General features: G+C 43.3%; 1 protein-coding gene across 1 annotated transcript in view; it reads left to right on the top strand.

The window, feature by feature from the left end:
* LOC120940145 (ATP-dependent translocase ABCB1-like) overlaps nt 1-3,775 on the top strand; it is a 79,309-nt gene extending 75,534 nt beyond the window's left edge. The window contains exons 27-29 of the mRNA XM_040352817.1: nt 2,102-2,308; nt 2,396-2,542; nt 3,525-3,775. Of these exons, the coding sequence (XP_040208751.1) occupies nt 2,102-2,308; nt 2,396-2,542; nt 3,525-3,722 (552 nt within the window). The 3' untranslated portion in view covers nt 3,723-3,775. The remainder of the gene's footprint in view (nt 1-2,101; nt 2,309-2,395; nt 2,543-3,524) is intronic.
* The last annotated feature ends 23,062 nt before the right edge of the window (nt 3,776-26,837 follow it).

Here is a 26,837-nt window from a genome sequence, read left to right as displayed (position 1 = left end):
TATTAAAACAACTAGTAAAACGAAACCATGACTCAGTTTATATCAAAAGGGAGTATTTAAAGCTAGACCCTTAAACGTTTTAGGAGCTTATTGAACATAATGATTTAGAAAAAGCAATTTTCCAAAACTTACATTTTTCCCCGTGATCTCAACAGACAGCCAGGCAACCCGTGTTGTTGACCATCACAAATAGATATCTATACCCAGAATGAACTCAGAGTGGTCATAAATGCCCAATTCAACCTTGATTTATGGTCCAGTGTGATAGTGAAATGAGGATCAAGTAAATTATGGCTATACTTGGAAAATCTCTATGTAATGGTCAAAGAAGAAAGAAAGTAATTTGATGTGTTTAGTGGCTCCAGGCCATTTCAGGATAGACAAGTGTATTACCATCAGTTGTTTTTGGAGAAATGGGCTATAACTAAATCACTGAATTTAAAGAGAGAGATCTGAGTTCATTACAGCTATAGATAGGTTGTCTTCTCATTAAAAATTGCACCCTGCCCTCAGTCAGGGGTGTATTTACCACAAAGCAATCAGGTGTTTGCCTTGGGCAGCATTTTTTTTGCACCACTTCCAGGCAGAAGGGACACTACAAGCAGGACCGACACAAGTCATAGACAGCTTAAAGGGGTTGTAAAGGTAAAAAAAAATCCCTAAATAGCTTCCTTTACCTTAGTGCAGTCCTCCTTCACTTACCTCATCCTTCCATTTTGCTTTTACATGTCCTTATTTCTTCTGAGAAATCCTCACTTCCTGTTATTCTGTCTGTAACTACACACCGTAATGCAAAGGCTTTCTCCCTGGTGTGGAGAAAGTCTCTTGAGGGGGAGGGGGCGAGCAGGAGTGTCAGGACACTCTCTACTTTGCAGATAGAGAAAGGAGCTGTGTGTTAGTGGGCGTCCTGACACTCCTGCTTGCCCCCTCCCCCCTCAAGAGGCTTTCTCCACACCAGGGAGAAAGCCTTGCATTACTGTGTGGAGTTACAGACAGAAAAACAGGAAGTGAGGATTTCTCAGAAGAAATAAGGACATTTAAAAGAAAAATCGAAGGATGAGGTGAAGGAGGACTGCACTGAGGTAAAGGAAGCTATTTAGGGGAAAACAATTATCTTTACAACCCCTTTAAGCAGCTGCCTGACGGCACCAGAAGGGGGAGGGCAGTAAAATCAGAGTTTTACATGGGGTAATCCTGCCTGATGCCCACCCTGTGCTCACACAGGCCCCACTTTAGAGGAGGATGTAACCTCTTCCTCTTATCCCGATATGCTCCGCCTCCCTTCTGCCAGCCGGAAAAGAGACATGCTGCCCGGACTCTGGAGGGGGACCCATCTGCAGGACACTGATCATGTAAGGGGAGAGTGGGGAAGGATCAGTGTAAGGCAGCAAGGGAGTAAGCAGGCTGCCGCTGTGGTCTCCTTGTGCTGTGTCTGGGGGGGGTACTGATGGGCCGCACAATGCAGGCATTTGGAGTGCCAGGACTGAGATATGGCAGCCTGCTATACTTGGACTTGTAGTGCCCTAGACTGTAGGGGACTAAGGAATCCTCAGTACCCCACAGAGGGCACTACAAGTCCCAGCATAGTGGCCTGTTATTGCTCAGTGCCCTAGAGAGGACGCTACAAGTCCCAACTTAGTGGACTGCCATACCTCAGTCCCCTAAAAACGACACTTAAAGTGCCAGCATAGTGCCTTAATGAGGAATGGCAGCCTGCTTTGCTGGGACTTGTAGTGCCCTACACTGCGGGGGGCTGAGGAATGGCAGTGTAAGGGAGAACGCTGGGAACCCTGATGTAAGGGAGTTCTTACAGATGAAGAGGTGGATCTTAAACAGGAAGGGATGGGACAAATTTAGATGGGGGGGGCCCAATTTTAGTCTTGCCTAGGGCTGGACAAAACTGAAATGCACCACTGCTCTCAGTATAACAAACCAGAACTTTTGGCACACAGTTAAAGCATGTGGACATAACTGGCCTGTGCATGCTAAAAGTTGGGGTACTACCACTGATGTCCTAATGATACAACTTACCATGCATTCAATGGTTTGCTTATTTCCTATAGTTTAGCCTTCCATGATAACCCAGATTTCTGTGTTTCAGTTTGCTGATGGAATCGATACTAAATCTCTTAATTTGAAATGGTTGAGGTCTCAGCTTGGCATAGTGTTGCAGGAGCCAGTTCTCTTTGACTTCTCTATTCGCGAGAATATTCAATATGGAGACAATAGTAGACTTGTTCCCCAGGAGGAGATTGAAGAAGCAGCCAAAGCAGCCAACATTCACACCTTCATCAAGAGCCTACCAGAAGTAAAATAATTTTGTCCTTGCTAGTTAAATTAACTTTTTCCTATTAATATTTTTTAAGTAAATTTTTGTGCTTGTCTAACAACACAGGGGTATAACACACGGGTCGGTGATAAGGGAGCACAGCTTTCAGGTGGACAAAAGCAAAGGATTGCCATTGCCCGCGCTCTTGTTCGAAAGCCTAAAATCTTACTGCTGGATGAAGCCACTTCTGCTCTTGACACTGAAAGTGAAAAGGTAATAGATATTGTGCTATAATAATTGAAGGTCTATGTATATTTTTTTCTCATGTATAATATACCGCACGTCCCTGGATCGTACCTCATACTAGCAGGCAGAAACAATGCACTACCTAGAATGCTCAACAGCTTCCTGGTAGTTCATTGAGAATTACATAGCTGACAACCACAAAGGATGTTGTTACTTGTAGTTCTTACATTTATAGAACATAATATAAATTATGGCAGTGAGTTCAAGGAGAAGATCCCTGGTTCGCTGTCACTAGAGGCGGTGTGGTCAGGGATCGGCTGAAGCAGTGGGTACATGTTACATGTTGCCAAAGTTGAACTTATCCTTTAAAGGAGAAGTACAGCCAAAGCTTGTTCGGCTGTACTTCTCTTGTGGATCACAGGAGTGAAGTTCATTCTGAACTCCTGTGACCCGTTTTGAGCATACAGTGGGCTTAAGTCCACTGTCTGCTGATGTAACAGAGCCGCTCCAGGCTCAAGGCAAGATCGCTGCCATTTAGTCGGGATCTGCCCACATGCCTGGACCGGTACCTGGCCCAGCCTCTCAGGGAGCCACTGAGAGGCTAAACTGGGCGTTATCGCCCCCTCCACAGCCCAGCACTCCAGCGAGAGAGAAGGGCAGAGCAGAGAGCTGTGGCTGACAGTCACCAGCTCTCTGCTCTGGGAGCTGTGAGAACCGAGCGATCTGGGGGGAACAAATTCTGAATCCACCTAGGTAAGTACGATTATAAAATAAAAAGAAAGCCCATACTTCTCTTTTAAAAATAAATATATGTACTGGTAGGTTATATACATATAAACTGGTGCACTGTTTAAAATGCTGCAAATCTTTCATTTCAACTTAACTAGAAACTTGATTGTCTTGAATGTACATGTCACCTTTTTAATTGCATTGCAGGATTACCCAAAATGTACAGCAGTATCAGAACGTTTTAATCCTCTATTATGAAATCTGATTTCATTGTAAACAGGTTGTACAGCAAGCGCTGGATGATGCCAGGCAAGGGCGAACATGCATAGTGATTGCTCACCGACTCACCACAGTGCAGAATGCTGATGTCATTGCGGTGGTAAAGAACGGGAAGGTGGTAGAGCAAGGCAGTCACAACCAACTGCTGAATAAACAAGAAGAATATTATGCCCTTGTGAACTCCCAGATCTCACACTAACAGACTGTTCATATCACTACAGGCAGTGTTATAAATATCACTTATATAAAATACACTGGTGTTGAGTGGATTTGATTATTAAAAAGCATACAGAGACCATGCAGAGATCAGAGTTGTCAAGAGGCAGGACTCCTAGAGTTTGTTCAGATAAACTAAGAAAAAAGTTTCACTGGTTTACTTTTATTTTCTTTGTTAATACCAACATTTGTATTGTTATCACAACATAATTTTTTTAGCTTCTTCTAAGCCTAGGTGCGAGAAACCCTGCAATCCATGCGCATATGAATTGCACTGCCCTTGCGATCTTTCAGCGCAATCTTAACGACACCCTAAATGCAGGTCACAAACGCAGTGTGTTTGCCCACACCGGATCGCATGGTACCAAAGTACCATGCAATCCGGTTGCAGTGCGGTTCCAAAATTGGTGCATGCACAACTTTCGTGTGATACGGTGCAACTGGAGCCTATTCAAAGTGAATGGGCTCACATCGCACTGCACTGAATCGAATGTGAATTGAACATGAATGTAGTGCAGTTCCTGTGTGATTCACATGCAGTTCATAGTGTGAACCGAGGCTTAAAGTGTAACTAAACATTCCTTACTGCTTAACCTACTAATAACAACATCTCTGTGTTTCCATATTACACCAAACTATGTAGTGGAATAACATTCCAACAGGATGTCTCCAATTTACAAGCCGATCTTAAAGTAGAATTACAGTCTTAGGCTGGCCATACACGGTTCAAATCTCGGCAGGTTCAACAGGAACTGGCTTAGTGGTAGGTGAAACTCCTGCGCTGTCTGGCATAAGTGACTTAAACAATAGGGGAGGGGGGGAGAGACGTGAGTGGTAAATTAAAGTGGGTACACTGCAGCAAACAAAGGAAGGTCTATCCTATTTTAGACAAAATGGTAATGCAAAAGATATGTATGATGCCTGCGCTGTGAGGAACTACTACTGAAAAAACAAAAACAAAAATGGCAGTGGAAGGGGCTGGTGAAGTGAAGAGGGGGGGGGGTAAAAAAATGGGGAGAGAGCCACAAATGGGCCCAAGGGGCTGGGGGATAGGGAAGTGTAATGTACGTACACAATGAGAAATACAATCTATGCACTTGTGACTAGGTGAATAGGTACAAAAACAAAAATGCACAAAATGCACAAAATAAGCAAAATAAGCAAAAGGCAAAATAGATATACAATTCGGTGAATGTTCAGTGCCAGTCCCAATTTCACATCAAATAGGAAAACCAGGAGTCCGAGTGAAACAAATAGGTAGGTAGGTAAGTGAATATTTTGAAGTAAAAGTTCCAAAGCCAGGTCAGTGAAAAATGCACAGCGCAGCGAATCCAAAACACGTGCAGCCCACACCGTTTGTGATTCTAGCAGCTTACCTCAGATCTGTCAAATAAAGCCAAGACAGTATGTGTTGATTCAACCTCTCAATGCATTGATGTCTTCCTGGGATGTGAATGAATAATACTGGTGGTTCTCAGTCTCAGGCCGTACATGTGGGAGATACAAGCACAGACACTATGGTGTAGTCCTGTCACCACCAGGGAACCTCTATCTAGGTAAGTGGATGTAAACTTACACAGTGTAATAAGACAACGTGCCTATCTCCACGAGCGCCGAACTCGTTAGGTCCTAGCTTCTCTCTAGCTTCACTCTGCCACAGGAATTCCTCCCTTCAAGTGTCAATGACACCAGCCGCTCATTCAGAGATGGTGGTGGTGGGGACAGGGGAGAGAGAAGGAGGGACGCACATTGCCTAATACCGTACAAATGGTTTATTTAAAATAAATAAAAAACATCTAAAAACTCACATGGAGCAGACTTAGAACGATCGAAACATCCACGAGCACCGCGCTCGTCTGCCGTCCGTCGGATGCTGCAACCAATCAGTGCTCTAGTCCCGACGCGTGTTCGTCAAATCACGTAACTTCATCAGGGGATATCGCTGGAGCACAGGTCACGATTTAAATAAGGTCTGGATAATTGGACGTTCGGCGGCCATTTTGTTGGAGCCAGCATCGAATGTATTGAGCTAGCAGATGCCGGTAGCGGCACCATTTTGCCTGGGTCGTCTAGTGTGTCATTTGATGCTGGAGCGCACCGAACAGACAGTAATAGGCTGAATTGTATCGAGTTAAAAAAACGGAATGAGTTTAACCATGGGTACTGGCCATGAATGCGGGCTGCAAGGAGGATGTTAATTTAGGATAAAATTACACTACAAAACACACCATGGTATGTATAGGAGGACTCGCCTGGCTGCTGGCAAATGCATTCCTTAGGGGTACCCAAGAGGCAGCGAGGCACTTGCAGGTACCATATATGCCTATGGACATATTGTGTGGGGCACCGGACTAGTGCCCCTAAAGGCGAAAACAAAGGAGCATGTGAATATAAAAAAATATAAAATACTCACATTAAAAATGGTGGGTATGAGATGGGGCAGAAGCAAAGAGGCACATGCCACTTCTAGCAAGAGCCTCTAGATGGGGAGGGAAGAACCCGGATATAATGTATCCATCACACCCCCTCCTTCCTAGGGGGGCTGTGGGAAAACCGAACGAAGCACTGTATAGAGCAGCACCCAACACACGGCTAGCATATACATACATTGGTAACCAGATTAATCCTAAAAGTGGTGATAGGGGTAAGATGGGCCAAGGAGGATGGTGAGGGGATCCCTAGAAGTCACTCAGGAAGCAGTTCAGATCGAACTCAATATTGAGTCCTCTGGGTGCCAGGGTGTCCATAGAATAGATACATTTAGATTCTAGTTGGCTAAGGGACCTAACTTTGTGGCCGCCTCGCCATGGTCTATAATATGGAACTATTCCCCAAAACTTCAACTGTGAAGGGTCCTTCTTATGGACTTGTGCAAAGTGGCGGGATACGCTGTGGTTTGGAAACCCACTTTCAATGTTTTTGACATGTTCTTTGATGCGTATCCCCTTAGATTCAAACAGATAATGGGCAGGCTGAATGTACCAAGTTGAACGATCGATCAATTTGGGTACAACCAACCTGCTGTATTCTCATACGATTATTGCTATCGGCTGCTATAGCCACTAGCGATAATCACTGGCTTCTTCCGACAGGAACGGCTTCCCTCAGCCCCCTGTCGGGAAGCAGGCAATTGCTCAACAGGAGGAATTCCCCTGTCAACACTGTCTGTGTTGATGGGGAATCATGCAAATTTCTTTCCTGCAAACCGTGGCTGCAGGAAAGAATATTGCACTGTGTATGGGTTGCCTACACCTATATCTAGTCCTAAAAATGTCCTCTCCCTCCTCCTAACACCTATGCTGACTAACCTGTGTGAAAAAAAAACTACAAACTTAAATATTCAGTGTGTTCCAGTCTGGTCACATGTTTCCCTATATCAGCCAAATGCGGCTGCGGGGGAGAGGAAAGAGTGCTCAATCCAGGCTGGGAATGCCTGGGTGCTGTGACATCACCAAACCAGAACGGCTGAAAAAAGAGAAGGATATACATAATTTTTTATAGTTAGCATAGGGGAAGCGGACATTTTTAAGACTAGTTAAGTATAAACTTGAATTTCACTTTAATGCACTATTTAACTGAGCGACTTTGGAACACATATGATTTAAACAGCTGGGGGAGTTAATGATAGAGAAGAATCTGGCTGTTCTGGTAGATCATAGACTAAATCAGGCATGTCCAAAGTCCGGCCCGGGAGCCAATTGCGGCCCCCGTTCCAGTTTAATGTGGCCCCCCTGGTAATTTGGAAAACTATACTGTATTTATCGGCGCTGCCTCGGAGGGGACAGGAAGAGAGGGAATGAGTGCTGTCAAATTACATACAGGAGAATCTCCTGTTTACTCAGTGACATCTGTGATAGGAAGTCCCATCTCCTGGGCTGCCATTGGACGACTCCTCTGTCTATCATAGGAGGCGAGAGAAATTGTATTAAAGAGGCTGCTGTGTAAACAGGAGATTCTCCTGTATGTAATCTGTTGGTGCTAATCCCGCCCCCCCTCCCTCCGAGGCTGCAGATGGACATCGATCAGGCTGGATTCATGGCAATGGAGAGGCTGCATTCATGGCAATGGTGAGGCTGCAGATGGGCACTGATTAGGCAACATTGATGGGCTATGACCCTTATTTTGCTTCACAGTTTTTTTATTGATATTTTTTTCCCTAAAACTTCCCTCTTAAAGTGAAGTAAATATGGTATATCCAAATAACACGCCCACGCTCATTTCTTTACCACATACAGCCACAAAGGCAAGAGAATTCTTGTTGGGCAGTGTCTTAGTGCTCGAACGAACACACTTAGACCAAATTTTAATGGTTCAAAGAATGTCAGGCAAAATGGTTGGCCCTCACGCATGTTCACTTCATCAAATCTGGCCCTTTTTGAAAAAAGTTTGGACACCCCTGGACTAAATAATAGAATATCAGGCCAAGTTGAAGCTTCTAAGGGTAGAAAATACTTTCTTGTGTTAAAAAGAGGTATGGACTGCAAAGAGAGAGATATCATTTCATTTTATACAAATCATTAGTAAGACCTCATCTGGAATATGCAGTTCAGTTTTGGGCACCCGTAGACATAAAAGATACCAGAGGACTGGAGAAAGTGCAGAGAAGGGCAACCAGACTGATAAGAGGCATGGAGGAGCTCAGCATTAAGGAAAGATTAGCTGAACTGAATATATTCTCTATTGAGAAGTTATTTTTTTAATTTTTTTGTTTTGTTTTTGCCTTTTGTGACGGATCTCGGATACCCCGTATGGGAGCCTCCGCCAGACCTGTGTCTCCTGTCCTCCAAACGCACCCGCAGCCTGCAGACTCGCCATAACCAGCCCCTAACCACTCAATCACGAGACAAGCCACACAGGTGTTGAGGGTTAAACATGCAGAGCATAAAACTCTCTATTAAGTACGAAACATACACTTTTAAACACAGTTAGGGGCACTCCCCTTAGCCTTGTCATAGAGGGGGGTAGGGACAAGGAAGAACCAGTGGAAACTCAACACTTGTATATTCAAACTACAGTTGAAACACATAAAGGAATTATGATAAGCAGGCAGCCCCTCCTTACACATCCCCTGCTGGGAGGTGTCTCCAGACTTTTGTCTACATGCCATGACCCAACACAATTAAACACAGCAACAGGAGGGGGGATGGGGGAGAAGGGATGTAGCATCACATTACATTACATTATCTCAATGCCATTTTGTCCCCAAGTCCCGTAGCCCCACACTTTGGGAATACCGCCATCTTGTATATGCCTTTATCAGCTAAAAGTACATTGTTTGTGGAACAAAAGTATATATTTATCCCAGCCAGGCCAATAGGTTTAGGTAGCCAGAAACGACTCCACGAGCCCTGCCACTGATACCGCGTTCACCTGGTTCCAACGAACCGGCGACCGCGAACACAAATGTCTGGAGGGAGGTGGCATCTTCTCCAGGTGGTGGGAGATGGCAAATAGCCCTCCAAATCTCCTGTTCTCTGCTGGGCCATAGCCTGTAGGTAGTAGGCCAGCCCACAGCTCCTTCCAAAACACACAGTGACAGTGTGTTCTGTCACACATTTCTCTTGGGTCAACTGTGGATATAGGGTTGTGTATTTGGAGGTTTTCTATTTTTATGTTTCTTTTTATTGGTTGAACTAGATGAACTTGTATCCCTTTCAACCTGATTGATGTAACTATGATTTAACTGTTTCCCAAAACAGTTACTTTCAAGGCATGTAGTAAATGATAACTGTCACAGTTGCTTTTGCTTTCAACCAAATTGTCAAGCCTATTAAATGGCTGGTGTCATAGCTGATCACATGTGGAGTATCACGAAACAACTGCAGATCACACATAGACTAAGATGGCAGCATCCTTGGCTGTAATGGATAGGAGGGTTTATTTCCACTTTAAGGTAACCAAAATTTATGATTTTAATAAATACAATTATTTCAACATTGTCAACATTCTTTTACGTGTTTCCTGACTGACCTCAACGTGGAGATCCTTACAAACCTGGTTCAACTTTTTGGAAATATTTAGTTGCATAAGCAATCACCCATTCATCTGCTGAATGTTGTGAGGACTGGCTTTGTGATCATCATACTGTAAGACAGAAATCCTGATCTCTTCATCTGAGTACAATCAAGGCTAGATTCACAGTAAGGGCCCTTTCACATGGGTGAACTGATTGGGTGGTAGTCAGGTGTAAATAAACAGGTGATCTGTTTACATCCAACAGCCCATAAAGGAGAGCAGGCTGTGTCTGTGTCCGCTCTGCATAAGTGAAGCAGACATGGACCAGCCATCCACCTGCTCACTAGGGATGACCCGAACACCCCTCACATTCAGTTCGCACCAGATCCTGCAAACAGACCAAAAATTTGTGTGAACTTTAGAACCCCATTAAAGTCTATGGGACTCGAACGTTTGAAATCTAAAGTGCTAATTTTAAAGGATAATATGCAAGTTATTGTCCTAAAAAGTGTTTGGGGACCTGGGTCCTGCCCCAGGGGATATGTATCAAAGCAAAAAAAAAGTTTTAAAAACTGCCGCTTTTTTGGGACCAGTGAATTTAAAGTGCTTAAAGCGGAGTTCCGGCCACAATTTCACTTTTTAAATATAAATACCCCTGTAATACACAAGCTTAATGTATTCTAGTAAAGTTAGTCTGTAAACTATGGTCCATTTTGTTAGGTTGTTACAGCATTTAGACACTTTATAAAATATAAATTTCCTGGGGCCATCTTAGGTGTGGGCATCATGAAGCCAGACTGTATGACTTCCTGGATTTCAGCCTTGCAGATCTCGCACATGCTCAGTGCTGCACAAGCAATGTAATAGTTTTCAGATCAGTTTTCAGCACCTGTACTGTCCAAGTCACATGATTCTTCTAGACTGGGGAGTGCACAGACTCCTGGAAAGTTACACCCACTACATTCCCAGGAGTCTGTGCGGTGAAGCTTAAGCACCTAGGTGCAGGAAGAGGGAAGATTAACTATTCTGCCTAGCAAAAACACTTTGAAGGCATCTAAAAAAAAAAAAAAAATTCTTAAAGGACTAATGATTTTTTTTTAAAACTACTGATGTAATGTTATATTTATGGGTGGAACTCCACTTTAAAGTGAAACAATAAAAGTGAAATATTCCTTTAAATTTCGTACCTAGGGGGGTTGTATAATATGCCTTTGAAGTAGCGCATGTTTCCCGTACTTAGAACTGTCCCAGCACAAAGTGTCATTTCTGAAGGAAAAAAAGTCATTTAAAATCACTCGCGGCTATAATGAATTGTCGGCTCCCGGCAATTCAGAGAAAAGTCATTCATAAAAAAAGCGTCGGGGTCCCCCCAAATTCAATTACCAGGCCCTTCGGGTCTGGTATGAATATTAAGGGGAACCCTGCCGTCAAATTTAAAAAAAATGACGTGGGGTTCCCCCCAAATATCCATTCCAGGCCCTTCAGATCTGGTGTGGATTTAAGGGTTACTCCACCCCAAATAAAAAAAAAATGGTGTGGAGTTCCCCCAAAAATCCACACCAGACCCCTAATCCGAGCATGCAACCTGGCAGGCCGCAGTAAAAGAGAGGGGGGACGAGAGAGCGCCCCCCTCCTGAACCGTACCAGGCCACATGCCCTCAACATGTCCCCATACCTGGATGAAGAGATTGTCTCATCGCTGGACCCCGGCCGAGAGGAGATCACCTGTCGCAGTTTCCATTGTTGGAGCGGAGACCGAGAGTGGATTACCACCGCTGGATTTTTTATTTATTTTTTAAATAAAGGACTTTCTCCACGGTGTGTGTGTGTTTTTTTTTACAATTCTTTACACTTCCTTAGTGAAATGGTAGAGGTACAATGTACCCCATTACCAATTCACATGGAGGGGCCAGGATCTGGGGGTCCGCTTTGTTAAAGGGGTCTTCCAGATTCCGATAAGACCCCTACAACCACCGGGCAAGGGTTGTGGGGATGAGGCCCTTGTCCCCATCAACATGGGGACATGAAGCTTTGAGGGGTCACAGACCCCCAAATCATCCTCCCAATGTTGAGGGCATGTGGCCTGGTACGGTTCAGGAGGGGGGGGGCTTTCTTGCCCCCCCTCTTTTCCTGCAGCCTGCCAGGTTGCGTGCTCGGATAAGGGGTCTGATGTGGATTTTTGGGGGAACTCCACGTTATTTCTTTTTTAAATTTGGGGTGGAGTTCCCCTTAAAATCCACACCAGACCTGAAGGGTCTGGAATGGATATTTGTGGGGAACCCCACGTTTTTTTAAATTTGACGCGGGGTTCCCCTTAATATCCATATCAGACCTGAAGGGCCTGGTAATTGGATTTGGGGGGGCCTCCACGCTTTTTTTTTATGAATGACTTTTCTCTGAATTGCCGGGAGCCGACAATTCATTATAGCCACAAGTGATTTTAAATTACTTTTTTTCTTTCGGAAATGACACTTTGAGCAGGGACAGTTCTAAGCACGGGAAACATGCGGTACTTCACAGGCATACTATACACCCCCTAGGTACGAAATTTAAAGGAATATTTCACTTTTATTGTTTGACTTTAAGCATTAAATTCACTGCTCCCGAAAAAATGTCCGCTTTTAAAACTTTTTTTTTTCATTGATACATGTCCCCTGGGGGACAAACACTTTTTAGGACAGTAACTTGCATATTAGCCCTTAAAATTAGCACTTTAGGTTTCTCTCATAGACTTTCACAGGGTGTTCCATGGCTTTTCGAATTTGCCGCGAATACCTGAAATTGTTCGCTGTTCGCCAAACAGGTGAACAGGCAATGTTCGAGTCGAACATGAGTTTGACTCGAACTCGAATCTCATCCCTACTGCTCACTTGTTTTTGTGCTCATTGTTCCAGGATTTCTTCATGGACTATGGTACTGGTGAATCATTTGCCTAAATTCTTTTGTGGTAAATGGTGTTCCTCTTTCCCAGAAAGCTGCTCTACTTATACATAGAATCTTTATATTGGCAGCAATAACTTTAAAGGGGACATCAACGCACACTGTGTCTTAAGGAAAAAAATTCTTGTTTGGAAACCAGATTAAATAAATGTTATACTGATCTGCATTCCTGGTCATGAACTGTACATGTTTTTTTCCAGTTTTAATAACATTTTGAATTTAGTAGAGAAATAACATGGCTCCCACAGGAGTGATCAGTTTTCGAAGAACATTAGAGGGCAGAATGCAGTTCATCTCTATGACGTTGGTTGGACTTATGATGTGGTTTGGGGTGGGATGGGATGATCTCCTAGAACTCACAGAAAGAAAATGAGTGACAAGAAACGATGCAGTAGCCGCCAATTTGAGACCCCTGCTTTAAAGGCATCAGTCTTCCTAGACTGAACATTGTTATGTTCAAGAATCACTTTAAATTGACAGGGAGAAACTCTTATTTGCATAATAGGAATTGCCATTGCCCCTAGTAAAAAGCCAGTTCTATGGTCTCAGGAAAAATTGTAGCCATACAGAGGACTACGAGCATGAGTTTTATGCTGGGAAATAAATGTATTGATAAAGGTTATGCTGTGAATACAAGAGGTGAAGCCTGCCATCAGACAAAACAAAGCACTAATACCTAGAGTTATGCCCGCGTACTCACGACCGTTTTTCGGGTTGTAAAAAATTACATTTTTAATGGTCTAGAAAAAACAACGTTTTTTTTCAACCCGATCGTTAAGACAGCCTTGCCTTTACACGATCGTGAAAAAAAATGCTCTAGCAAAGCGCGGTGACGTACAACACGTACGATGGCACTATAAAGGGGAAGTTCCATTCAGATGGCGCCACCCTTGGGGCTGTTTTTGCTGATTTTGTGTTAGTAAAAGACGATTTGCGCTTTTCAGTCTGTTACAGCATGATGAATGTGCTTACTCCATTACGAACGCTAGTTTTACCAGAACGAGCGCTCCCGTCTCATAACCCTGCGACCTATGCTGTGCTCCCGCCCTGTAGTACTGACAGGTGCAGACTCTGCGCTGATCTGTGGAAAAAATAAATGTTCCTGGATTGCCACACTCTGATAGGCGATTTATTGAAACAAAATAAACAAAGGATAAAATCCAAAGCTGTATAACATCCAAAAATTCATGCAACACTGCAATCAATGGTAGAAAGTGGACATAGGGGGAAAAAAAGCTAACATGTTTCACATCATGGATAGATGCTTAGTCATAGCTGGGTTGTATGAGGATCTGAAAGGATTTAAATAGAAAACTTTGAATGCATCCAAACCAATTAAAGCTGGTCTGCACAGCATTAGAAAATTAGATACCTGATTAAAACGGACCCAACCCATGGTCAGAACAGCATCTGCACAATCAAAAACAATCAAAAACAAAAACACACATGTGTATGTGACATTCTAACCTAAAACACATTTTATGATATAGACTTTATGACCCAGATTCAGAAACATCTGCCTATCTTTAACTTAGAGCGGCAGGTCCCGTATTAAGAAACAACTTGCGCTTTAAGGCTGCATTCACATCTAGGCGGACGAAATCGCGGCGCAAATCGCGGTAAAAATAGCGGCGTTTTGTACCGCGATTTGCGGCGACAAAACACCGGTATTGTCTGCCTAGATGTGCCCCAAGATGACCCCCTCTATGGAGATGATTCCTATCTCCTAGCCGAACGCTCGAAGACGCCTGAAAAAAAGTTCCGGGACCTTTTTTCACGCGGCAGGCGACAGGCGTCCGGCGTTCGGCGTGGAGATGTGAACCATCTCCATAGAGGGACATCTGTTTTCAGCCCTCTGGCGGCAGCGGCGTAGCGCTACAGGCGTAAAAACGCCTAGGTGTGAATGCGGGCTTAGTTACGGCGGCGTAGTGTATGTGACACGGCGTAAGCCTGCCTAATTCAAACTAGGCTGGTAGGGGGCGTGTTGTATGTAAATGTTTGGTGACCCCACGTAAATGACGCTCTTTTCGAACGGCGCATGCGTGCGCATGCTCAGTATCACGTTGAATTTTCAAAGTAAATTACGCCCGCTCAATGCTTAGTCGACGTAAACGTAACCTACGCACAGCCCCATTCACGGACGACTTACGCAAACAACGTAAAATACAACGCTGTTCGTACGTTTCCGACGTCCATACCTAACATGACTTACCCCTGCTTTATGAGGGGTAACTTTACGCCGGTCCGACGCCTTACGTAAACGACGTATCTTGATACGCCGGGCGCACGTACGTTCGTGAATCAGCGTATCTAGCTAATTTGCATATTCAATGCGGAAATCAACAGAAGCGGCACCTAGCGGCCAGCTTAAAATTGCACACAATTATACGCCGGCGTATGCTAGTTACGTCGGCGGAGGAAGCCTAATTTTTCAACGTATCTGCCTTTAAGAATCGGCGTAAAGATACGATGGCGCAGATTTGAAATTACGGGGGGGTATCTGGAGATACGCCGCCGTAAGTTGTATCTGAATCGGGGCCTATAAGTGTATATGAAAACATACAAAGAAATGCAATAAATAAATAAATAAATATATATAAATATACTGCAAAGGTAAAGTGCTATTAAATAAATATAAATGAAAACCGATATGAATTATATTGTGGTAATAAAATGTGGAGATTATGTGTGAATGTGGAGTTGTTCATAAATACGGTGCTGATCTGTGTTGGAAATAAAACATAACAACAATGAATTGTTGATATGCAAGTGCGCAAAAACGGAAATAAATATATGAATATAAACGCGTATTTATTTAGTTATAAAAACATGGTCCAACATTAAGTGAAATAAATTAAGGGGGGCGTGTCTGACCGTGCACCAGGACGGACGTGTATTGCAGAGCTCCTCTCACCAATCGCTCATCCGTTCCCATCCGCCGCTCCCTGCTGCCCTAACAAGGCTCCAACCCCTCAATAGACACCCCTGAACAGCATCAGCCACCAACCTGGGGTCTCGCTGTTGATTTTGGCCCCGGATCCTGCTCCTGGACGAAGTTGGGCCTTGCTCTGTCGGAGCCCTCCGCCATCTTGGGGCCTTCCGATCCTCCACTGCTGTCTGCACCCGGATGTAGCTCGGACAGCTATCCATCTCCTGTGGAGGTGACCCACGGATCCATCCGAGCTGCGACGCCTGGAGAGCCTGCCATCGACGCCCGTCCCTCCGCGGCCTTCCACCTTGCGGCAGCCTCCGGCCTCAGGTACGGCTCCCCGCCCGCCCGCGACCCGCGGCACCAGTATCCATCTGCCATCAGCCTTGCCCAGCGGCAGCTTGGTCCCCCATTATTTTTTCTTTTAATAATACCGCCGGATGACGGTTCGCGGTGCTCCCCTTCCTGGATACTCGAGCCCCGTGGCTCCGGCCTAATCTTGGAGGTCCGGCGGCCATCTTGGTTCACCCAAATCACAGGCCCTCTCCTTCTCGCACACTTAGCTACTCCTCATCACCCACCTGTCACCCCACAAGATGTAAGCAGCGCTCTATATTTATCTGGGGGTATATTTGAGTACTATCCAATTGTATTTAAGCAGGCCCAGCAGTGGCACAGCGGCCATCTTGGTGCACCCCATCCTGTTTTTCACTGAGACTTTCACATCTCTGATGATCCCTGCAAGTAACTAAACGAAACATTACTCTGGACATTCCCTGAAACATACCCACAGCCTGTATTCTTATATTATATTGGAATTTTTCCCCCTTTTTTATACTATCCTGCCGTTCCTTTACCGTACTGAACAGCTTCCTCTATTTAAAGTTACTTTGCATGCACTAAAACCTGGTGCACGGTTACTCTTCACATGTCGCTAAGAGATAGCGCTTAAACGGCACTCCGTCTAGCTACCGACCTGAATATAACTAGCAATGCCTTCTAAAGGCTCTGCCTCCCGCTCAACAATAAACAAACGCTCCGCCAAGGCTTCAACTTTACATCAGGCCGCTGTAGGTTCCATTAAACGGTTTCTGGCAGCGGAGAGGGAAAGTCCCAGCTCTATGATCAATAAAACCAGAGCTTCAAGATCTCTTATCTCTCCAGCCTCCCACGCTGCTTCTATCCGTGAAAGTTCGCCGGCTTCATCCTGTGGCTCGGACGTAATGGATGACCCCGGTTCCCCTACCGGTTCCGATATGTCCTCTTTGTTGAATGAACTTAAAAAGGAAATGGCAGGCATGTTCCATAATATGGAGAAATCGATCAAAAAAGACATCTCTGCGGTTCGCTCAGACATGGCCCACCTTCTCGGAAGAGTTGAGGAAACAGAGCAACGCCAGGACTCACATGAAGTTGCCATTAAAGAATTGCAGGACACTGTCACTCAATTAGCATACGCTCACAGGGCCTCGCTATACAAACTTGAAGACCTTGAAAACCGTAACCGCAGAAATAATCTGCGCATCCGCGGCCTACCGGAGGCGACTGGTGATAGCGATTTGGAACCCTCACTCCGTGGCATCTTCAACACCATTTTAGGCAGGCCAGTCATGGACCCTCTACGGTTTGATAGAGTCCACCGCGCTCTTCGACCTCGTAATCTTTCTTCTGAATTACCTAGAGATGTGATATGCCGCCTTCATTATTTCGAAGATAAAAATGCTATCATGGTCAAAACTCGGAACACCCCTAACATTGACTTTGATGGAGCCTCTCTTAACATATTTCCGGATATATCAAAGGAAACCCTCGACCGCCGCAGGGCTCTAAAACCACTTTTGGAGCAACTTAGAAGTGATGGGACTACCTACAGATGGGGGTTTCCAGCATGCTTAATTGCGACCAAGAATGGCCGCTCTTCTACGCTGCGGTTCCCTGAGGACCTTCCTACCTTTCTACAGGATCTTCACCTGCCGCGCATGGAGCTCCCGGGTTGGCAGAACCCTATTCCCACTTTCACCACGCTTCGCTCCTCCCAGTGGAAGAAGACCCCTGCCAAACAGGGGCGGATCTCTGCTCCAAGCTCGTCTCAGAAAAATGGGTGAGGCACTCCAGTGAACCCAATCACTTACCCTTCTAGCATTTCTCCTCACAGGAAAAAAAAAAAAAAAAGCATTTGATTCAGTTTAATATCTCCATTTTTACTATTAGAAGTTTTGTTTGCCACATTGAACATTTCTTGGCATGTTTCTGATGTTGATATCTTGCACTTAAACTGAACCGTTTCCTGTTTTTTGCTCTCTGGCGCCTCCTCCCCCTTTTTTTATTTTATTTTTTATTTTTATTTTTGCGCCATGTTTAATGCATGTCACCTTAATTAACAGGTTGACCTAGTATTTGGAGAATGCTACTTTTATGTTTTATACATTGCTGGTTTCTTTATATGATAATTCTCTGTTTTTTTACAGGTCGATAGCTGACGGAGCTTTTAGCTCCACTTTGATATCTTTGATGGGGACATTGTTCCCCGCCCCTCTCCTTTTGGGGTTGCTGGGAATTAGCGGTCTAGTTTTTCTTTTTGTTATTTTTTTCGTAAATTTCGCTTTGACTGCCGGTTCCCCTCATCCCCACTGGGACTTCCGCAGATTTCTGCGTGTTTGTCACCTCAATCCCAATCGTTCCACGAACTGTTGTGATATTGCTCCTATGTTTTTGTGTTTTTCTTTTCTTCTCTTCATTTCCCCTTCTTATCTTCTCTTTCTTCACCCCCTCCCCTTCCTTCCTATTTCCCTCCCTACCCCAATTTGCCGGCACGCATGGCTATTTGGTTCGTTGAGTTGCTTCCTACTGAGGTCATGGCTACCCTGAACATCTCCTCATATAATGTAAGGGGACTTAGTGTGGCTGCTAAGAGGCATCAATTGTTGCGGGAACTAAAGAATTCTGCCTGCTCTATTGCTTTCCTTCAGGAAACTTACTTGACCCACACTACATCTGTTAAGCTATACTCGCCACAATTCCCGCAATGGTACTATAGTTTGTCAGATACTAACAAGGCCAAGGGAGTGGCCATAGGATTCAACAGAAGTACATCATTTCGATTTATTGATATGTTAGCGGATGATCATGGTCGTTTTCTTTTTGTCAAAGGCTTTATAGGCAACACTAGCTGTACTCTGGCCAATATTTACTGTCCCAATCATAATCAACCTGCTTTTTTTACCCAAACCCTTACAAAGCTTTCTCGTTTTGCTGAGGGAATGGTTGTCCTTGCGGGAGATATAAATATGCCCTTAGATCCTACGATAGACACCTCACTAGGCCGTTCGAATATCCCATTCAAAAGACTAACACAAGTAAAGAAAAAACTTTTAGATCTCCAACTCATGGACGCTTGGCGTCTACTGCACCCTAAAGGCAGAGACTATTCCCATTTCTCTAAATCCCACAACTCTTACTCCAGAATAGATAATATTTTTCTGGATCACTTCCACCTCCCCCTTTTACGTTCAGCCTGCATAGGGACTGCCACTCTCTCTGATCACGCTCCTGTTTCTATCTGCTTGACAATACCCGATTTGCCTCATCGCCCTAATAATTGGAAACTCAATGATTCACTCATTACAAATCCGACAGAGGTCTCCATTCTAACTAAATCTCTCTCTCAATACTTTGAAGAAAACTCTGGTTCAGACACCTCCCCTTCTCTATTGTGGGAAGCGCATAAGGCGCTAATAAGAGGTAATCTTATAGAATTGGGTGCGAGGAAAAAAAGGGAGCATGGTCAGCAGCTTAAACAGGTCTTGCATCAGATTTCTGAGTTAGATAAACAACATAAACTTTCCTTACACACTTCTCATTTGGAAGCTCTCACTCTTAAGAGAGAAGAACTTAAAAACCTCCTTGCCCTCGAAACTAAGCGAAAATTTCACTACGTATCCCAGAAGATATATGAATGGGGTAATAAACCAGGTAAAATGTTAGCTAGATCCCTCACGGCCAGAAAGACCCTTTCTTTCATACCCAAAATAAAACTACCATCGGGAGATTTAGTACACACCACTCCCCAAATCTCGAAGGCTTTCAAGGAATTTTACGCAACCTTATATAATGTTGAAGGTGGTTTGGCCTCTTTACCACTCTCGGAAAAACGTAAACGGATCCTTACTTATCTTAGAGAGGCCAACCTTCCTAAACTGTCTAGGTCAGCCCTTAATGACCTTGAAGCCAACTTCTCCATAGAAGAATTTCAATGTGCACTGAAATCCTCTTCTTCAGGTAAAGCCCCTGGACCTGATGGTTTCACACTCCTATATTATAAAACGTTTGGTGATATTTTACTTCCTCATCTTGTGGCCTACGCGAATTCCGTTTCCCATAAGTCTGCCCTTCGCCCTGAATCCTTATCTGCCCACATCACAGTCATTCCTAAACCAGACAAAGACCCTACCCTATGCAGTAGTTATAGGCCCATTTCCCTTTTAAATACCGATACCAAACTCTTTGCCAAGGTTATAGCGAATAGGTTACTTCCCCTTTTACCCAAATGGGTTTCGGCTGATCAGACTGGTTTTATCCCTAACAGAGAGGCCAGAGATAATTCTCTTCGCACTCTGTCCTTGATCCATTATGTTCGGAGGTGCTCCCAGCCCACCCTCCTTCTTTCCACTGATGCTGAAAAAGCATTTGACAGGGTGGACTGGGACTACCTTAAAACTACTCTCCGTCATTTTGGTCTTGGCCCTAAGATGTTTTATCGCATTTTTTCTCTTTATTCTAACCCCACTGCACAAGTACGTATCAATGGCTCCCTAAGCGACTCCTTTACATTACATAACGGAACTAGACAAGGCTGCCCTTTATCCCCTCTTTTATTTGCTATCTCGCTCGAACCCTTCTTAGCCACAATTAGAAATAATAGGAGCATTAATGGCATTAAGGTTGGCACTAGAGTTCATAAATATGCAGCTTACGCTGATGACATTCTATTCTTTATTCAACAGCCTCGTATCTCTTTGCCAAGTTTGATGTCAGAATTCTCCTTCTTCCAGACTCTTTCTAATTTCAAGATTAATCTTTCTAAATCTGAGATTCTAAATATAACAGTTCCCCAACCTATAGCTGATCAGCTGAAACCCCTATTTCCTTTTCGTTGGGAACCAGCACGCATGAAATACCTTGGCATCTACCTGACCCCTCACCTTCACTCCCTCTTTAGACATAACTATATCCCTCTCCTTAACGCCATTAAAGACGATCTCCGAAAATGGTCCTCTCTTTCACATTCATGGTTAGGTAAAGTTAACATAATCAAGATGAACATACTTCCCCGCGTTCTCTTTATATTGCAAATGATCCCCATAAAAGTTCCTATGGATTTCTTTACTCTTTTACAGACCATGATCACCCGCTTCATTTGGAGAGATGGGCGTCCTAGGGTGTCCAGAGAGACTCTTTTTAGGGCCAAATGCTCCGGGGGACTATCTCTACCCAATTTTAAAATGTACTATCAAGCAGTCATACTTTCACGTTTGGCAGACTGGAAGTATGCTTCTTCCTCCAAACTATGGGTTCAACTGGAGCACTCCCTGAGCGATTCTGATCTCTCTGCGACCCCTTGGATTCCACGCTCTTTTAGAACTTTTTCCCCTAATACCTCGCCTCTTACTCTAATCTCCTTAGAAGTATGGGACGGTCTTCATAAGAAATTCACATGGTCATACGATTCTCCATTAACCCCATTAGTATTCCATAAATACTTTGCACCAGGTTCCATTGACCCAGGTTTTCAAGCATGGTCACCAGGTGGACCTCTCCTTCTACATCATGTTGTCTCTGCCAATTGCCTTAGACCTCTGTCCGAGATTTTAGGTCATGGTTTACCCTCATTCTTGGACAGATGGAGATACAATCAATTGAGTTGTTTCATCCGATCCCTTCCACATCCACTACGGGGTATTCAGGATCTCAATGGTATAGAACAGGTCTTTCTCCACAAAGACCCCCCTATACATTGTATTTCCCAATTTTACAGGGCCCTTATTGATTTGCAATACCCTGTATACCCGGGATACTTGTCCAAATGGGAGGGAGACTTGGGAGCTAGTATCTCGGATAGAGCAAAAGACAAAGTGCTTAAACTTACACATGTCTCCTCTTTGGCTTCTTCCATGGCTGAATCTAACTTCAAGCTCCTAACTAGATGGCACTACACGCCTGTTAAACTCCATCACATGTTCCCTAATAACTCTCCACTTTGTTGGAGGAACTGCGGTCAGAATGCTACCCATGCCCACATCTGGTGGCTCTGCCCTTCCATTCGGCCTTACTGGGTGGAAATATTAGATATGATACACCAGATCACCGAAGTGAAATTGCCCCTTGATCCGTGGATAGTTCTTTTTCATGCCACTTCAAGACCCATAGGTAAATATAAACGTTCACTTGTCCCACACCTCCTTAATGCAGCTAAAGCTGTCATCCCCCGTCTCTGGGGCCAACCCACAATCCCCACCATCAAATCATGGTTACAAAGAATCTCCGAGATTAGACTCATGGAAGAACTCACCCATATTGCCAGAGACACTAGTGAGCAATACTCCAAAACCTGGACCCCCTGGTCCTTATTTATTTCTACTCAACGCTATAAAGATATAATTTCCCTACCCCCTCATGATTCTCAAACTTCATAAAACCTCATACCACTGACTTGGGTCCCTGCTTGTACTAAATGTAGTGGCCCTGCCCTTTCACTGAGGTTTTACTGAATATAATGATTCTGCCAGTTGTCCATTACTATTGCCATGTGTGCCGGCTTCACCCCCCCCCCCCCTCCCACTCCCACTCCCCCTGATACCTCTCTCCTTTATCTCTCTCCTTCTTTCCCTCTCTTACTCTGAATTTAATTTTAATTATTTATTTTTATTTTTATTTTATTTTTATTTTCCTGATAAAAACTGATTTTATATAGATATGAGCCGCTATGGTTCTTTGTAATATTATGTTGATTGCATTTATCAGTATACTTTTTGTATGCTTTATTTCTCTTGTATTTTACTTTGTTGTGGTATTTGAATGTACCTTTCTTTCTCTTTCAATAAAAACATATTAAACAAAAAAAAAAATAAATTAAATGGAATTAGATTAAATAAAATTAAATAACATTTAAAATTAAAATCGGACCCATGTAGTGCAATAAATTAAATTAAATATTTGTTTATTTATGTGCAGACAGATATGTTCAATGTTTGTATAATATAGTCATGCCTATGATGTAATATGGGCAAACCCCTACAAGCATGACGAGTATACATGAAGAGAAATAATTTGTAAACAAAAACATAATATAATAAGTTGCTAAAATTTGTATAAATTAATATACTAAAGTTGTTATAATTACTACCAACAACACTTGTCATATAAACTAATCCATTGCATCTAAAAGAAATATAAAGAACAATGTCATTAACATAAATCTATGGACAGCAAAGGAATACATGGAATAAAATGACAAGTGTGATGTCGGTCGAGCCCTAAACACTGAACGTTAAATATTAAAGGACGTATCTACGTGGTGTAAATATGTATTTCATAACCAAAAAAAAAGGTCTGTTTTGATTTATTTCATCCCAAACAAAGGGAGTATATATAAACCAAATATACGTCCTGAAACTAATCCTGGAACAAGAAAACTTGTGTGCATTCAAAGAAAAGTATAATGCAAACAATATATAATCAATATATGAATGAGGATGGTGGAAATTACTAATAAAAATGTGATACATCCCACTCAAAATTTAATCCTGAGGGGCGTCTATTATTCAAAAGAAATATCCACCGAACCTCTTGGTTACACAATATATTGGACTTATCACCACCGCTCGGTAGTTTTACAATTTTTTCTAGTCCCTGAATAACCAAACTGGAGGTGTCCTTGTGATGGACCTCATTCCAATGCCGTGCCACGTTAGTCATATGATCCTTTTCGATGTCATAAAGATGATCATATAGACGATCCCTAAGGCCGAGTACTCACGACCAAACATGTCCGTTCGAAATGTCCGACGGGCTGTTTCCGGCGTACAAGGCTGTTTTTTCATTTGGCCCGCTGGCTTGTACACACCAGCGGACGATATTTCCCTGCGGACCTGAACGCGTGCACGTAATCCACGTTTGACGTCACTATAAAGGGAAAGGCCAAAGTCAATGGCGACGCCCTCTGTTCCGCTTTTGCTAGTTACGGCTTTGCTCGTGTTAGTGAAGGTTTGGTTAGAGCTGATTCGCGCTTCTCGGTCTCCAGGCTTTAGCAGGTAGTATTTTCTCGTTCAGTGCGTGTGCTTGTGGGTACGTAGTTGGCATTCGGGTACAGGCGTGCAGTTCGTTCTGCTTAGCAGATTCGTACTGTGCGTTCGTATCTGTGTGTCGTGCGTTCTTTGCAGGTACCGCTGGATTTGATTGTGCTTTCTGTTGGAGTGTGTTCTTGACTGACCAGCCGGCCGGTTTGAAGCCATGATGGAGCAGCAGCGTCAATTTTCGCGAGTTGGTGCTGTTTATGGGATGGCTGCTGGATATGTTCATTATTCCAGTACTTTGGCCAGAAACAGGGGGCGGAGGCGTTTCTGGACCAAGAATTGGTTGCGCCAGCGTGACCAGTTCTCACATATGCCTCTGCTTAGGGAACTCCAGGAGAATAATCCTAATGACTATAGGAATTTTCTCCGCATGACGGACCCCGTATTCAACAGTCTGCTGGAACTTCTGTCCCCCTATATCACGAGGCAGGACACTGTGATGCGCCAAGCCATCACGGCCGAGCAGAGGCTTATTGCCACGTTGCGGTACCTGGCGACTGGGAGGAGCCTGCAGGACCTCAAGTTCTCGACAGGCATCTCTCCGCAGGCGCTTGGGGTCATCATACCGGACACGTGTGCTGCCATCATTAAAGTTATGCACGAGGAGTATATGAAGGTAAGTTTCCTCATTTTAACCTCACAATGTGTCTTTAATAATGTGGCAAACTAACTTTTTATTTTATTTCCCAGATATGCTGTGTGTTTAACTAACGTTCCCTTTTCTCACTATGCATGTTGATATCAGCTTTTACATGTTCTTTTTATTTTGGCCTACCTGCATATTTTGATCTTACCCAATATTAACCTGTCCAGCATGCTATCTTCGGGCCAACCCCCACCATGCCACTTTTTATATTTTTTTTGGTTTTCTAAAAACAGTTTAAACACCCCCCACCCCCCCTTCAAAGTGTTTTTGTCCCCATCAGAGGGCTGTGGAGTCTCTTATTAATTAAGTGGGCCTATCTATTTGTGCCCCGAAATTCTCCCTTCATAATTTGCAAATGCTATTTTAAAAATGTAAAGTTTCACAAGGATGCTTGTAGGATTATGTTTGCAATGTTTATGTGCCAAAGTACTAAATCTCTTTTTTTGTTTGTCCCCACAGCTACCCTCCACACCACAGGAATGGCAGTCTGTGGCTTCCCAATTTGCCGAGCGGTGGGATTTTCCTAACTGCGGTGGAGCAATAGATGGGAAACACGTCCGCATTGTGCCCCCACCCCACTCGGGGTCCTTCTATTATAGCTACAAGGGTTATCATAGTATTGTGTTGATGGCGGTGGTGTCGGCACAGTATGAGTTTCTATATGTGGACGTGGGGAAGAACGGCCGGATGTCAGATGGGGGAGTGTTCGCACGGACTGATTTCTATGATCGTCTCCAAACTGGTGGTCTGGCATTGCCACCAGATGAAGATAATGTGGAAGGACTTCCGTTTGTGTTCCTAGCGGACGAGGCTTTCGGCCTTGGACCTCACCTAATGCGGCCTTTTCCCCAGAGGACCCTCACCTTAGAGAGGAAGGTGTTCAATTTTCGGTTGTCCAGGGCTCGGAGGGTAGTCGAGAATGCCTTTGGGATCCTCAGCAACCGGTTCCGCCTGTTCCTGACATCGATACATTTGGCGGAATATAAATTGAACACCATTATATTTGCCTGCTGCATTTTGCACAATTTTCTACGCAGGCACTCCCAGACGTACCTAGCCTCCATGGGCTCTGAGGCAGGACTACCCTCAGAGAACATTCCTGGCCTGGACACTGGTCGCGCTGGCTTGGCCCCCCAATCTGCTCGTGAGGTACGCGACAAATATGTTGAGTACTTCATGGGTCGGGGGGCCATTGCTATGCCAGATCATATTTCTTTCTAATTCGGCCCCCAAAGAAAGGAATATTCTCACAACTAATAAATAATTAGACCATTGGACTTTATACAGTTGTTTGTCATTACTGCTTTTTCTCTATTTTTCTGTCTTCCAGGTTCACTCCAAAAATAGTGCACTTATAGTGCCAGATTTACTTACTCAGATGTATTAACTAACCACATTTGCACATTATTCACTCATCTACTAACTGGGTATTCAGTCTAGAAATAAGAAGCCACTCATTTTTTTGCTTTTGATGTCACATTTTTAATATTTTTTTTTAGTCATTTTTTAACAAGAAATGTGTATTTTTAGGCAGAAAACATTTCCTGCAAATTTTGGTAACAAAATATTGGCTTTGAATTATTTAGTTTTTTGTCTTTATTGACAGTGATTAGCAATAATAATGATCGAAACACAATGTAAGAATAATTTCACTGAAACTATACGCAAGAATTTTTGGGCTTGTCTCCTATATATCTATCTCTAGAGATATATATAGATATATATATAGATATAGATATATATATATATATATATATATATATATATATATATATATATATATATATATATATATATATATATATATATATATATATATATATATATACACACACACTTCTAAACATAATTTTTTTAGACTTTGGTTCAAAATTAAAGTTCTTATTTAGTTTGGTTTTCAATAACCCAGACTAATTTATGTTAAAATTTGTGGGGTTATTTTTTATTTTCTGTTTTTTTTTGGGGTATTTGTTTCGAAGACATTTATTTACATTTAGAAATGTTTGTGTATTGTTTTTATACAAAACATTTTTTGGCTTTGTATTTGTTTGTGTCTAATTTTTTAAACAAGATTTTAAGACAACACAAATTTTTGTATTATTTTTATAAAAATTAGTTAACTTCTTTCTTTAGGTGAGATTTCTTGTTCGTTTTGTGATCTGAAACTGGAAACATTTACAAACCAAAAAAGATCAACACCAAACAAAAAATTAAAAAAAGAACAGCAGTCAGTCATATGGATGGTGTGCTTTCACACTGGAACACGCCAAAATTTCT

The sequence above is a fragment of the Rana temporaria genome, chromosome 5, assembly GCF_905171775.1.
Source record: "Rana temporaria chromosome 5, aRanTem1.1, whole genome shotgun sequence".
Lineage (NCBI taxonomy): Eukaryota > Metazoa > Chordata > Amphibia > Anura > Ranidae > Rana > Rana temporaria.
This window is presented reverse-complemented; position numbering and strand designations above follow the sequence as displayed.